The sequence below is a fragment of the Dermacentor variabilis genome, chromosome 3, assembly GCF_050947875.1.
Source record: "Dermacentor variabilis isolate Ectoservices chromosome 3, ASM5094787v1, whole genome shotgun sequence".
Taxonomy (NCBI): Eukaryota; Metazoa; Arthropoda; class Arachnida; order Ixodida; family Ixodidae; genus Dermacentor; species Dermacentor variabilis.
In genome coordinates this window covers 66,694,248-66,708,181 of record NC_134570.1, presented here as the reverse complement: position 1 = coordinate 66,708,181, position 13,934 = coordinate 66,694,248, and the positions used below count along the sequence as shown (strand labels likewise).

The 13,934-nt window shown below is 48.9% G+C and overlaps 1 protein-coding gene across 1 annotated transcript; it reads left to right on the top strand.

Moving 5' to 3' along the window:
- Nucleotides 1-1,784: 1,784 nt before the first annotated feature.
- On the top strand, nucleotides 1,785-13,887 carry LOC142575789 (uncharacterized). The gene is made up of 6 exons (XM_075685440.1): nucleotides 1,785-2,008; nucleotides 4,190-4,251; nucleotides 4,383-4,499; nucleotides 12,721-12,747; nucleotides 13,664-13,738; nucleotides 13,800-13,887. The coding sequence occupies exons 1-6, from the start codon at nucleotides 1,924-1,926 to the stop codon at nucleotides 13,818-13,820; spliced, it is 387 nt and encodes a 128-aa protein (XP_075541555.1). The 5' UTR covers nucleotides 1,785-1,923; the 3' UTR covers nucleotides 13,821-13,887.
- The last annotated feature ends 47 nt before the right edge of the window (nucleotides 13,888-13,934 follow it).

The following is a 13,934-nucleotide window of genomic DNA, read 5'->3' as shown; positions in this document are numbered from 1 at the left end:
TCGTCTCAATTTCTGGCGCGTGTCCCACGCTTCACGGCCGGACAGCAGGGGGCCTCCGTGGCGCGGGCCACAAAGCAGGAGGAAAAGGTTATTATCAAATAAATAAATAGATAAATAAATAAATAAATAAATTTAAGAACAATAAGAACACCGCTGCGGCGGTGAAAGCTGATGTGGTGACCATTGCTTGCTTCGGAGGTCCCGATACAGTCATTGACTATGGGACGTCCTTCTGTATATTATTGTTTTTTATAACCTGTAATCTATAATGACTAAATCAATTTCAATTTCAACTACCTCCGTTGCCTCCGTGTTTACAATGGATGTGTATGAGCGCCGTTTCGGGAGACGTCGTATAGACGGTGAATGGGTGGACGACACGAAGCTTTGGCAACAGCTTCAGAGAACATGCAAAAGCGCTTTCGGAGCTGATTAATCCATTGTCCAAACGGCGCGACCAGCGCGTATGTATATGGTGCTCGTTCTAAAAGCGGGGCTAAATATGTATTCCAGGCTATCCAAGCTTTCCGGTTATGAATTGAATCAAGCTTAGCGGGTCCTAGCTGCTCTTCGTTCCTTATTTGGGCCCGCCGTGGTTGCTCAGTGGCTATGGTGTTGGGCTGCTGCGCACGAGGTCGAGGGATCGAATCCCGGCCACGGCGGCCGTATTTCGATGGAGGCGAAATGCGAAAACACCCGTGGTACTTAGATATAGGTGCACGTTAGAGATCCTCAGGTGGTCGAAATTTCCGGAGTCCTCCACTACGGCGTGCGTCATGATCAGAAACTGGTTTTGGCACGTGAAACCCCGTACTTTAATTAATTCCGTATTTGGCAAATATTTTGAAGCAGCAGCTTGTCACGCATCTGACTCAGTAAAGTTCATCGGTGCGGTCACTATCTGATTATTAGAAAGATTTAGGTTAGGATACGCAAGCAGCTTACGTACGCAACGACTTACGTGCGAAATGAAAAAAAGAAAAGAAAAGGAACGCCCGTGTATTCGGTGCACGTTAATGAACCGTAGGTGGTCGAAATTAATCCGGAGTCCGGCCCTCACTACGGTGTGCCTCGTATAATCAGATCGTGGTTTTGGCAAGTAAAACTTCAGAATTTAATCTATTATATACCGAACCCCTGCCCTCGTGCTCAGTAGCTATATAGCGCGCCCCATCCCGTGAGCCACTGCGGCGGGATATGTTGGCACACTTGTTGTCAGACTCCTGCGAAAACGCTCGTCATGATCGGATTATAAGCACATACCCGCGATCGACTAAATGCGCGCGCATTCTTTCCATTGCGATTATGCCTGGGCAAACACACGGGCGTCGCAGGCAAGGAGCAAGGTGAAAAACTTTATAGTAACTTTACATTTTATCCGCTCGCAATCTCGGTCCTCATACAAGCGACGCTCGATATGAAATAGCCAACGCTTATACACTCTTCTGTCTACCTGGCGTCAATCGGTATTTCTCCCCGTGTGGCTCAGGTAAACTTCATTTGCCAGCGCTAATTATCTTTTCACCTTCCCGCGGTCTCCTCGCTTCCAATGCAAACGAAATTATAGGTTGAACCATATACGTGAGCACTCATTCAATTAGGTCTCCGGCATCCAGGCGGCCGAGGGTTCCAGTGGCTCAGCTTGCGCCTACGTCAACACGCAGCTATACTCGCAGTTATGTCAGCCGCAGCTGCATGGTCGCAGGCCTCCGACTCATTAGCCATTTAGAGCGGCGCAGATGAGGAGGCGGGGGTAGGAGTTGTCCCCCGCTTTACACGAACTTATTCACTGCATCAGTTTGACCGCCAGGGACACCCCAGACTTCTTGCTACAGTCGGTCTGTCCAGGACGGGACAGTCGTGGCTACTCTGCATCAGAGTATACAAATACACACTCGACGCGTATCCCGCATCTCGAGGGATATGTGCAGGACATCCGGACTTCTCCGCTGGTCGCTTCTCCTGTGGATGCTTAAAGACGACGCCGCTTTGGCCTACAAGTGTTCAGGTGAGTGCAGCGCGGTCACGTGTACATATGCCGGAATTTTGCTCAGTAGCATTCGATATTGGGGGCGAGGACTTACGGAGTCGCCATCTGTCGGAAGCGCCTCCCTTGCGTAGTATGAGGGATCACGCGACGCGCTCCTCATAGGTTTGGCTTACGGCGCTCAGTAAAAACACCACGTGGCAGCTCTCCTGAACATTTCTGTAAGTACTTTCAAAACGAGGGAAGTTTCTTACTGTCTAAATAATAATCTTGGGCAAACTGAGAGCACAGAATCGTTTACAGACGCTACCTCTTTACCGAATACGTACAGTGAACGCCACTGCGCGCGGTTGCCGCGATGGAGTCTCCCGGACCGGCTTATTAATTGCGTGAAAGGTAGCCAGACGCTGAGAGCAAACGATGTGGCACATGTTCTTATAGTGGGCTGTATAACCAAATGGAGCATTACAGAATGAAGCCTCAATGCAGCGATCGCACGGGTTTGTAGCGACCGACTCCGAGTCTGCATGCATGTCCGCGCACAATGTTTTGCTTTCGCCGTGAGCGCGTTTTCGCACCGTGCCGTGAGCTTTAGGCCACAGCATATGAGCAATGGACAGTACACTAGCAACCATTGTTGCGTGGACGCTATCAGAACTGTTCAAAAATAATTTCGTTATAGAGACTTCAACGCCTACGGTGACTGTGATGTGCCATCGTGACGATTCAGTCTTTTTTGGGGGGTTTTAAATTCTTAGGCATTTCAGTATTATTTCTCAAGTTGCGTCGCACGCTCGATCTCGCGGTGAAATAGTGTTCTAGAATATTTTGTACGCTTTAGTACAATATTGCGGGCTCACGAGATTTTAAGAACTCGAGAAGGACAGGTCTATACCGACAGCGTCAAGCAGCCTTCAGGCAAAGAGCGCGCGCGGCGCGACAGCGGAGTCCCCGAGCTTACGTCACACGCGAGAGGGCGCCACTCCAACGTCTCGGGACCACTACGAGGTAAAAGACGATAATGCGACAGACGACAGCTCGCGAGGCATCAGCAGAATTTCGCCACTGTTATGTTGCCTATCAATTCAATTCAATTCAATTCAAGTTTATTATACACATTAGCACGACTTCATTTCAGCTATATGCTGCGCCGTTGGAGCGCTCGCTTCCCGCGTTAATTTTAACGAAATACCGCTTATAACGAACTCTGTTTCTTGTCCCGATGAGCTTGTTATAATGAGGATTTGCTGTATACGACGGTGACTGTATTTTAGCCTATTCCGGTCGCGGAATGCGGTAACACCACAATAATGCACGCATTTAAGGCAACTCACTTTTTTTCTTCTTTTCGCGTTCCTATATAAGGAAATGGATTTGGCGTACTGCTTCCATCACATGGGAGCTGTCAATTCTCGCTGAGCTCGACCTACAGCAGGCACGGGAGCTCGAAGAACTGTGACTGAAGCGAGCAGAATGTTTGATGAAATGGCAGAGAGATTGGCAAAGCTCTGAATTGACCGCCTTGGAGGAGCCGCACATGACAATTCGACAGGCTCAATTATAATACCATTTTCGAAGAAAGACGCTGCGACTTTGCATTCATACTGTCGCGTGGAGTTAACAGCGTTCTGTTTGGCGCGATGCGCATCTTCAGTAGGGACTTCTTTACAAAATTGACCCACCTTGCGAGTTCAACATACTGCGAGCCCTAAGTATATAGACTATAAACCAAGCATGCCTTCACCGCATCAGGTTCAATGTGGCATACACCAAATACCTTAAATGCAAACTTTAGTCATTAGACTCGCCGATGTGCTCAGTGTACAGTGTTCCTAATGATTTGTTCCTAATGACTGTTTCATATGACTGCAGTCGATATTAATCAGGCAGAGAATCTATGAAACTGCAGGACATCCATGGCGCGTGAGGAAACACTGCTTGCGCAGTGCGCGCAACGAAAGCGCTTCTAACATTTTTTAGAGTCACTGACCCTAATGAGACTTTATGAACAGTTTGATGCGCGCGTGTCTATAGGTGTACGTGCCGTTTGCGTATTTCTCTGATCACTGTGCACGTCATGTATGTTTCGTCCAACAAATGGAGTTGCATTCCAGGCTGTCGGCCAGGCAAACATCTCAGAATTGACTAAAGCACGCTAGAGGGCGCTCTTGTACACACCTATTGTGCCAATGCCATTTTCAGAAGTCTCTGACACGGTGTTCGACCGGGCTTCGGAATGTGTCCTGAAGGTGATGCACCCAGCCGTGAGTACAGTCTCGACTTTTTCGTGCATGCATGAACTTGTGTTATAAGATAAAACATATGCTCCCCGCGTATATACTACGAACTGTAGTATACATGTGCTCTTTTTTTCGTCCCGCTACTTGTATCATAGATGCTAGAGGCGTTCGGGAAGAGCCAACCCACTGCGATCACCGCTTCTGGGACGCCGGACCTTCAGAGAGTCAAGCAAGCATGGAACAAAAGCTGCACTACTCAAGCCAACAGCATTGTACGTGGTTGACCGCATCGCTGTTATTTCCTATAGCGCGCGCTAAAAAAAGTGACACGGCTCGGTTTGCTGCTTCGCGGCGTGTCTCCTAAGAGTAAGAACACTTATGTTTCATTCATTGAGTTGTCGATTTGATGTATCTAAATGCACGGAAACGTAGAAATCATTTTTTCTCGATAACAATTGCATCTATTTTTATGAGGTTTGTTGCATTCAAAAGAAGAAGAAAATTCACCGACGATTACGATACTCATTAATACGAATTTTAGGCGCACCTGTTTAGGTGTTTTGAATTCGGGATATATTGTGGCAAGGAATTTGATTCTGAACGACAGGGTCCTCTCGGCGGCGGTGCTGAGCCTCTGCTCGGGCAGCTATAGTTTAGCAGCTGCGGCAGACGATCTAAGCACTTCCTCCGGTCGCCACGCAACCGGAGCAAGTGGCTGACACTATTTGCATTATGATTATATTGTCACGTGGTAGTCAATGTGAATAACGACACTTTGTCCGAAACTGTAACAAATTTAACTCTTTATTGGGCGAACTTGGGCCCAGCAAAACAAGTGACACTCAAGCACAACGATAGCGGCGAGCAGAGTCGGCGATCGTCGGAAATACTATCTACGGGTCAAGCGCGTCGGCTTTTCTACATGACTCCTCGAAGGTTCTGGTATTAGCTGGTGCCCACGCGGCTTTCAAGAAGTACTAAACAATTCGCGTCGTGCATTCAATAAGATTGCAAAAAAAAAAGATCCAAACCATGACAATCGAAACAATTAAGCGCGAACGATACCGAACAACGCAAATCAAACAAGCGCGAGCGAGAGCTCACGCGAGCATACGATAGTACGAAACGAGTGTTCGGGCAGGTCCGCACGACACCCGTATCCCGCGCGCACGTCACTGAAGGGGCCGCTCTCATTGGCCTCTGCCTTTCGCGACTCGTGTCCTTTCATCCCCCGCTCCGCGTTCGCTCTTTCATCTTTCGCTGTGCTCGTTAGGCTTTAGCTCGGTTACTCCGACGCCGACGCTCAGTTTCGCCCGAAAGGCGAGACATCGATTGCTATAGCAGACTAGCACACAGCTATACGAAGTAAGGATAGTAGTTTTATCGGTTGTATAAACTTGTAAATATTTGCCTACTAGCATTGTGTCACGCGCGCACAAGCAAACATGAACACATCTGACTGGATGACCGCGCACACTCGCTGTCGAAACGCTGGAGGGAGAAACCACGGCAGCGGCTGCGAGCGAATTGACCTTCGTGCTGCCTCTCGCTTCAACGCGAACTCAGCGGCGAGAACAGAGCGCACACGAAGCCCTCGGTGCGCCTAGATCTACTGTACTCATCGCAGATCGCTTTCAAGATAAGGCACAAGCGGCCGCGCTCAGCTGCGCCACATGCAGCGGCCGCCGGACTAGAACGTCCCCCCCCCTCCTCCTCCTCCCCGTTGCCTTGCGCGCGACGGAAGGCGGCGCGCTTCCTCCCCAATTTCCGCAAGACACATGTAGGAGACTTCCAAAACATGCACTTGAAAGATTGGGTAGAGATGGTCAGGCAACGAATCCAGTCACACACGAAGGAAATAATAGAGAAGTGGGAGCAACCAAGCACGGACAAGCATCTTCTTCATCTCTGGGAGGCACGACATGCCCTCATTAAGAGGTGGAAAAGAAGTAGGCTCAATCGAATACGCTCACGCATCAACACGCTCAACGAGCAGATCATCCACTACACTGAACATCTCACTCGTGAGCAGTGGTACGATACGTGCAACAAGCTCAATGACATATTGAATATGAGCTCCACGTGGAATCTCATCCGATCACTCATTGACCCAACCCAGACAAAGACGGAAACGTGCCATAAGCTGCGAAAGCTGCTCGAAACATTTGAGCATACCGACGACCTATTCAACGAGCTTATAACAACACACATTGCGGATCCAGCGCAACCACAGTATGCCGACTACAAAAGCGCAGAGCCAGAAAATGAGGGTCTCACCGGCCCAATCACATTAGCGGAACTACAGCGTGCCTTAGCAGAAGCAAAACCGAATAAAGCGCCAGGACCAGACCAAATTACGACAACACAGCTCCGCAACCTTACAGAAGCCGATCATGCATTCTTACTTCAGGAAATTAACAATGTGTGGGACACGGGCAGCTTGCCAGAAGAGGAAGACAGCCAGCATAATTTTCATTCCGAAGCCTGGCAAGCCCCAAGCCATAGCGAACCTGCGTCCAATATCGCTAACATCATGCGTGGGTAAGCTAACGGAGCGCATCGTGCTTAACAGACTTCTTAGTGATCTTGAGTAATCACAACACCTACCCCATAATTTGATTGGATACAGACATCACTTATCTACTCAAGACGTTCTGCTGCAGCTACACGAAGAAATCACGAAGGAAACAAGCAGCGCTCAACTTAAAGCTATTCTTGCCATAGACCTCAAGAAAGCTTTTGACTATGTTGACCACGATGCTATGCTGCAAGAGCTCGGAGCTACTGGCTGCGGAACCAAGCTTTATAACTATATTAGAAAGTTCTCACGGAGTCGCACGTACACGCTACGAGTAGGCGACATCACCTCACAACAGTATCCCCATCCGCAGAAAGGTATCCCGCAGGGTTCCGTGATCTCGCCCACACTCTTTAATCTTGCCATGTGCGTAGTCCATAGAGCGCTACGAGACATCCCCGACATAAAATATGCGATCTACGCAGATGACATCACCATCTGGATCAACACAGGTTCACCAGGGCATATCCAAGAAACTCTCCAACAGGCTATGAACAGGGTGCATGAGTCTGCTCAAACTATTGGCCTTAGATGTGAGCCGGAAAAATCTGAGTTGCTATTGGTCCACCACAAAAGATGGAGACCGCCCACCATACAAATTGTAAACGAAGGCGTGCCGATTTCCCAACCAAAATGTATTAAGATCCTCGGTCTCCATATCCAGAAAGATGGAGGTCCCGCTGCGACGGTGCATCACCTGCCCAGGCAAGGAGAACAGGTGCTGCACATGATGCGTAGGGTCTCCAACCGAGCAAATGGAGTGAAAGAGGCAGATATGCTTCAACTAAGAAACGCACTAATTATGTCGCGCCTGCGCTATCACCTGCCCTATACCGATCTCCGTCAGCAAGATATTAATCGCCTTGATGCGCTCATCCGCAAGGCGACAAAGCTGGCCATCGGCATCCCGTTTAGTGCCAGCACTAAGCTCCTCCTTGACATCGGTTGCCATAACACGGTGGCGGAACTAGTCAGCATTCATCGTCGTCGCCAAGAACTGCGTTTGCAGCGCACGTCTCAAGGCACGCACATCCTCCATAGCATCGGTCATCATCCAGAAGCTGCGCCCCTTCTGAACACGCGCCCACTACCGCCGAAATAACGCGAACTCCTAACCATAGCTCCACTGCCACGCCATATGAATCCAGAACGAAGCAAGGAGAGGCGACGACAGCGAGTTGCCTACTTCAAGAGGTACACGGCAAGACACCCTGACGGCATATACTTCTACGCTGATGCTTGCGTTGGTGCACGGGGCTCCGCTATAGCAGTCGTGAATAACGACCTCCAGACTCCCAGAGTTACTCCCAGAGACAGATCCGACCTTAGCGGAACTGACAGCCATCGCAACCGCGATCAAACACATACCCCTCAGTAAGTCAGCCTACCCAAGAATCATATTTACCGACTCCATGATGGCTTGCAGGAAATTGTTGCACAACGATCTCCCGGCCCACATTTCGACATTTATTCAAGAGCACCTTCAGGGTCCTCTGGAAATCATCTGGATACCTGGTCATGATGGGCTGCCGGGAAATGAAAGAGCTAATCAGCTCGCCTGCGAGACTTTGAACCAGGCACCCTGCATTCCGCGACCAGCCCAGACGAAAAGGTAGGCTCCCCTGCTTCTGCGGCCACATCAAGAGGCAAGACGCAAGTTCCCCAAGCTCAGCAAAGTGCTCACCCGTGAACAGGGTGTACTGATTCGCCAGGGTCAGACAGAAACACTCCCTACACCAGCGCGAATGCACCTCCTCCGCGGCCTCTTACCTGAAGATCCCCCACCCTGCCGATATTGTGGCGAACACCCGAACACATCCCATATCTTCTGGTCCTGTGGACCACCCCCACCTCCCCTTCCTGCCCCCACAAATCTTTGCTCTAAACCCCATACCGGGTGGCTGACATAAGCAGCCAGCGCCGACGACCAACGGTAACTTGCGGCGTTTATCAGTGCTGCACTGAAGAATGCCGCAAGCGAGGCTCTGAACTGAGGGCCTTTCCACCATACCACCGAACATGAAAATAAAGTTTTTTCTCTCTCTCTCCCCAATTTCCTCCCTTGCACGCGCGAGATTGAGCCACCATCGTCGGTTCACCCTCACAGGCTTTCACTCGCACATACAGCATACGGTGCGCGGCGGCGATGTTATCGCCCTTGGACTTTATACGGAACATCACGCCTACGGCAGAAATGCACATGGAGTCTCCATATGATTGCTATCACAATAAAGCCTAAAATCTAGTGACTATAAGAGGCAGACTTCTTATTTAAGCCATCTATAAATTTAATAAAGATTGTTGAAAATGGCAAAATAAAGGGAAACTATGAAGTTTACAAATTTGTCACTAAACAATAAAACACAATTTGACAATTCTGTAAACTGCACCTAATAGATCTAAAGAGGTTACAATTGGTATAATACAAACAGCATTGAAATTTGTGAGTAGTACTTTTGCACATCCTTCGTAAGCATAGTAAAAAAAAGTCACGTAACCTGTAAACTTTATTTCGAATTTGTCGGCTTTACATAGCTCTAACGTATAGACATTTTACAGAACTGCGTCATCTGTTTATTGTGCAGAGTTACGGTTTTATAAACTTCATGCTTCTATTTTTGAATCGAATACCTTTCTTTTGCTCTTTCGGCCGTTTTCGTGGTCGGTGTTAGGACAGTGGTAGGCCGGACTCGGGCTAGAGAAGGTGACAAAACGTGCCGAGGGGAAGGACGCGTGATTTTGGGCAAACTAGTTGCGAAGAGGGGCGGCTGTATGGGGGGGGGGGGGGGGGGGCAAAGGGAGGGGCTGGGGGCGTCGCGCCTGAGCTTTCACGTGACCGAGTTGCTGGGAGGAAAGAAGGAAGGGGGGGGGGGCACTGTCGGTCGTTCGACGCGGCAAGGCGAGGGAAAGGGAGCGTACTCTCAAGAAAATGAAGGGATAGCGGTTTGGGGGCTGGTTGGAATGTCATAATTAATTAGCGAGAGCTACCGCTAAGTAATTTACACCCTTAAAAGTGAATAAGGGTGTAAATCTGTCTATAACTCGCATTCTTACACACAAAAAGGCTGTAAATTATTTACATGTAGAACGCTAAGCAAAGGACGAGTACACAAAGTGACAGATGACGACAAGCGCTTGTCGCGCGTGAGCTCTCACGTAAGCGAGTGGAGGGAGGATGGAGGAAAGGAGTATGGAGGGGGCACATTGTCGCTCGTTAGCTCACCCATTCGTCACGAAAAGGCGAGGGAAAGGGCACGAGCTCTCGGGCTAATCTCGGGTGTGGTGGCTAGAGCCACCATATCTCGGGCAAGGGATTGACTGGGAGGAACCGGATCGAGGGAGCACAAGGGCAGGCTTTATATGCTTTATCGCTCGCTCCTTCGTCGCACGTCTCGCTGGCAGCACGGCGGTAGCCAGTCCACCATGGACGATGCGGCGGACAAAGTTCGATAGCGAATTCTCGCCCATGAAGTACATGCAACGCAAACGCAGGCGAGCGTACCATCGAACGCTGACGGCGTTGACGCCGACATACCTTGGATACACGAAGTAGACGCTCGCTCTCCACGGCTGCAACGGAGGAAGTAAGGGAAAGCGAGGGAAGGCTCCGAGGGAAAGAGTTCGTGTTCTCGGGCAATCGAGTTGCGGGGATAGGAAGCAAGGAGGGGGACTGTCGCTCGCTTGTTCAGGCTATGCATTGGCTCTCATCGCGTCGATGGTTTCTGCGTAATTTCTTGAAACTTGCGGATTTTTGTTAAAGTATGCGGATCCCACGCACTGTGGAAATCGATATAAGCTTTCTGTGCTGTTTGCTTTGATTGACAATAACTAGCGGTGATGTCCACGGCGAATCTTTAATGTATTCAGCGTTTAGTCCAATACAAAAGTGCCGAGTAAATTTTAAACGTTACCTTACATGCACCACGGCTGTGTGCCTGCGTAGTACACCGAACACACAGGGAGACGTGCTTGTTTGAGGCGTTGTTGTGCGCCATTGTTTATAATCTGTGAGGATTGAGCCTTGTCATTGCCTCACATGGCACATCGCATCGTGGCAGAAACGTTTAATCGTGGCAGAAGCAACTTTAGTTGAACTATGGAGCTGTAGGTGTCGAACCATAATTAGAATATGAGGCACGCCATGGTGGCGGATTCCGGATTAATTTTGACGCCCTAGTCTTCTTTAACGTGCACCAAAATATAACTGTACTAGCGTTTTTGTATTTTGCTCCCGTCGAAATGCGGCTGCCGCGGTCGGGATTAAAGCTGCGACCTCGAGCAATGCCATAGCCCCAAAGCTACCGCGGCAGGCACAGAAGTCTTGATTTGACGTGCGACCATTTCCGAAGTGCGTCCTCTTCCGCCTACACCCTACGGTGCTTTTCGCGACTGCACGCCCTGCATCAGTTCTCAAACTTGCATGATGCTTATGTAGAGAAGTACCGTAGCGTACTTTGTTTACCCGCAACTGCTATCGTGTTTCCTTGCTTTCCATGTCACCTTTTCTCTCTCGACTCCCCCTCACCCGGTACGGGAACTGCGAGCGAAAAGTGGCAAGGCTGTTATCCGCTTCTACCCATTGTCTGCCACCTCTCCTTTCTCCTCCCTCTCGTCTTGCACGTTAGCAGAAAGGCAAGCGCTGTAGCTTCTCTGATGCTTTTGCGGGGGGTGGCGGACAGCTGTCAAGAGGCTAATGAGCCGGCGCCCAGGCAGCTCCAAAGGCCATTCATTGTGCACATGCGACGCGATGGAAAGGTTCAAACGAGTTTCTCGCCTCGCCTTTCCTCTCTTCCACGCTCCTTCCGACAGCCACAGCAGCAGTGGAAGACGAAGGAAGAGGCAAAGAAATCAAAATTCTGCTGTCACTAGAATTTCACTCTCTCAAATGATACAGAAGTGTTTCTTATCCCTCACCCCCCCCCCAAAAAAGCATTTTTGCGTTTTATATCTATTTCAATGGGCCTGAGCTAAAGCTTTCTCTTAACGTCACCTTCAGTACCCCTTAAACAAGCCCCGTCAGAAATTTTTTTTTGTACAGTTTCAAGCACCATCCAAGGAGTGTTCTACCGCAAGAATAATTTTAAAAGGCCTAGTAACAACCGGGTAGACGCAAATGAACTACGTGCCAGAAGGCGAAGTACCCGACCCACAGCAGAGCTTACCTTCGATGGCAACTTCGCGTGACCTGCGTATCACGGGCGTCCCCGTATTCGTCTGCCACAGGCTACTCGTACGCTGTCCGGCGGGACGAGTGACGTAGTAGGCAATACCTAACACCAGCTTTCGAAACAAATACAATTTTCCCATTTAAACGCTAACAAAAAGTTCGATCCATTTTGCATGTGATATCTAGTACGCTATGTGCCGATATTACGATCCCAAGATTATGAAATGCGCGACATGGGCCTTCCCTCGGCACGCAATGCGCAGGCACGAGGTTATGCCAGGCTACGCTGTCGACCATGGGAGTCATTCTGCAAGTGTCAACATAGTGGCCGCGTCAATTTCGTCTGTTGCTGAAGTGCTGTTTGGTTGGGGGCGCCTGTCTCCTGTGTATCTCAGCCCAGCCAATCAGAACTTCAGCAGCAGACAAAATGGACGTGTCCGGTAGGTGGACACAAACAGAATACCCCCCAGTAGCAAATCACTGTTCGGTTCCTTTCTTTGGGCGATGAGCACAAACCAATAGCTTTTTTACATCTAGCTACCTTTAACCAGGGCCATAAAGTGTAAGGATTGTTGGTTTGTGGCTCTTAGCATCAGTATGGTGACAGGTGCTTTTATCCAGATGATCTCAATGGCTTCGCAGTATTCCATCAGGGCTAAAAGTAATAGCACTTAGCGAACTGGCATTATCCATTTCATTACATTTCAAATAAGCAACATCTGAAAAAAATATATATGTTGCATTTCAGACTGAACTGCTGGTGCCAAGTCAAGCTGTAAGTACACTGCAACAGGCAAAACCCATTTTAATGGGGCTAACCATGCCACCAATTTTTAGCTTGAATAATGCATTGCATCGTAAACTGTAAGCACCTCGCAGCAAACTGGGAAAATTTCAGTGCATTTTCTGTAGTAGAAATTTTGTATTGGATGGGGAATCGGTGCTGGCCAGGAGGCACGACGGCAATTTGATTGTGCTGCAGAGATATGTGGACACCATCCGATAGTGAGCCCGCTAAAATCGTACATTTTGGAAACAGACGTGTGCCCGTGGAAACATTTGCTTTAGCTCTATGCATCCAGCCAAGCTCTGACCATATCCATGCACTAGGGCGTTCTAGTGTGCCAGTTCCCAGTCAGGCCAGAACCTGAACACATACCTCAATAAGACTGCTCAAATTAATGCAAAATCGCCCCCCCCCCCACCATGTGTTACTGATACTCATTACCATGATGCACTAGGTGGTGCGTTAAGGCGCTGCTCTTTGCACGCAAAGTTTCAGCACTGGTTGTCCATAATGTAGTTGAACCAAACAGCAGTCTAGAAACATTGAAGGGCAACGAAATTACGTACATTCTGCACTAAGAATGCAGTTTTTGCATGTACATATCGGCCAACGTTAAAACAGCGCATGAAGGTGGTCTCTGGCTTCAGTCAAAGAGTTTCAGAATTGCTTGCACATTGCTAAGCTGTTTTATGTACAGATTGCGGTAATGTTCTCGTCGAGGTTTTTTTTTCCCATTGAATTTTAGTAACGAGTTAGCATAGCTTTTGATACAGTTGTGCATATATCCCAACTAGTGTCCAGGATGAATATTTCACATAACTGCTGCTGCAGCTATGAACAAATGGGCAATTGGTTGGAATACTAGTAAAATTTAAATCCTTTTCAACCTCTCCCACTTCTTGAGGATGAAGATAAAGCCAGGGTGACATTCATGGTCGAAACCTGCCTCAACAGCACCATTTTCACCACTCAGTTCGAGGCAAGTTATCTGCTGTGCAATGCATTCAAGAAATGCTACATACTAAGAAGTTTCATTGCAGGCGTCGGCAGCAGCCAAGTGACAAGAAGCTCGACACAGCTATGTCCAGAAATGGATCGTGTGCACGGAGATTGACATTACCCCTGGAGAGTCAAGAAAGACTCTATGAAATTTTGGCAAGCTATAAAAAGAAAAT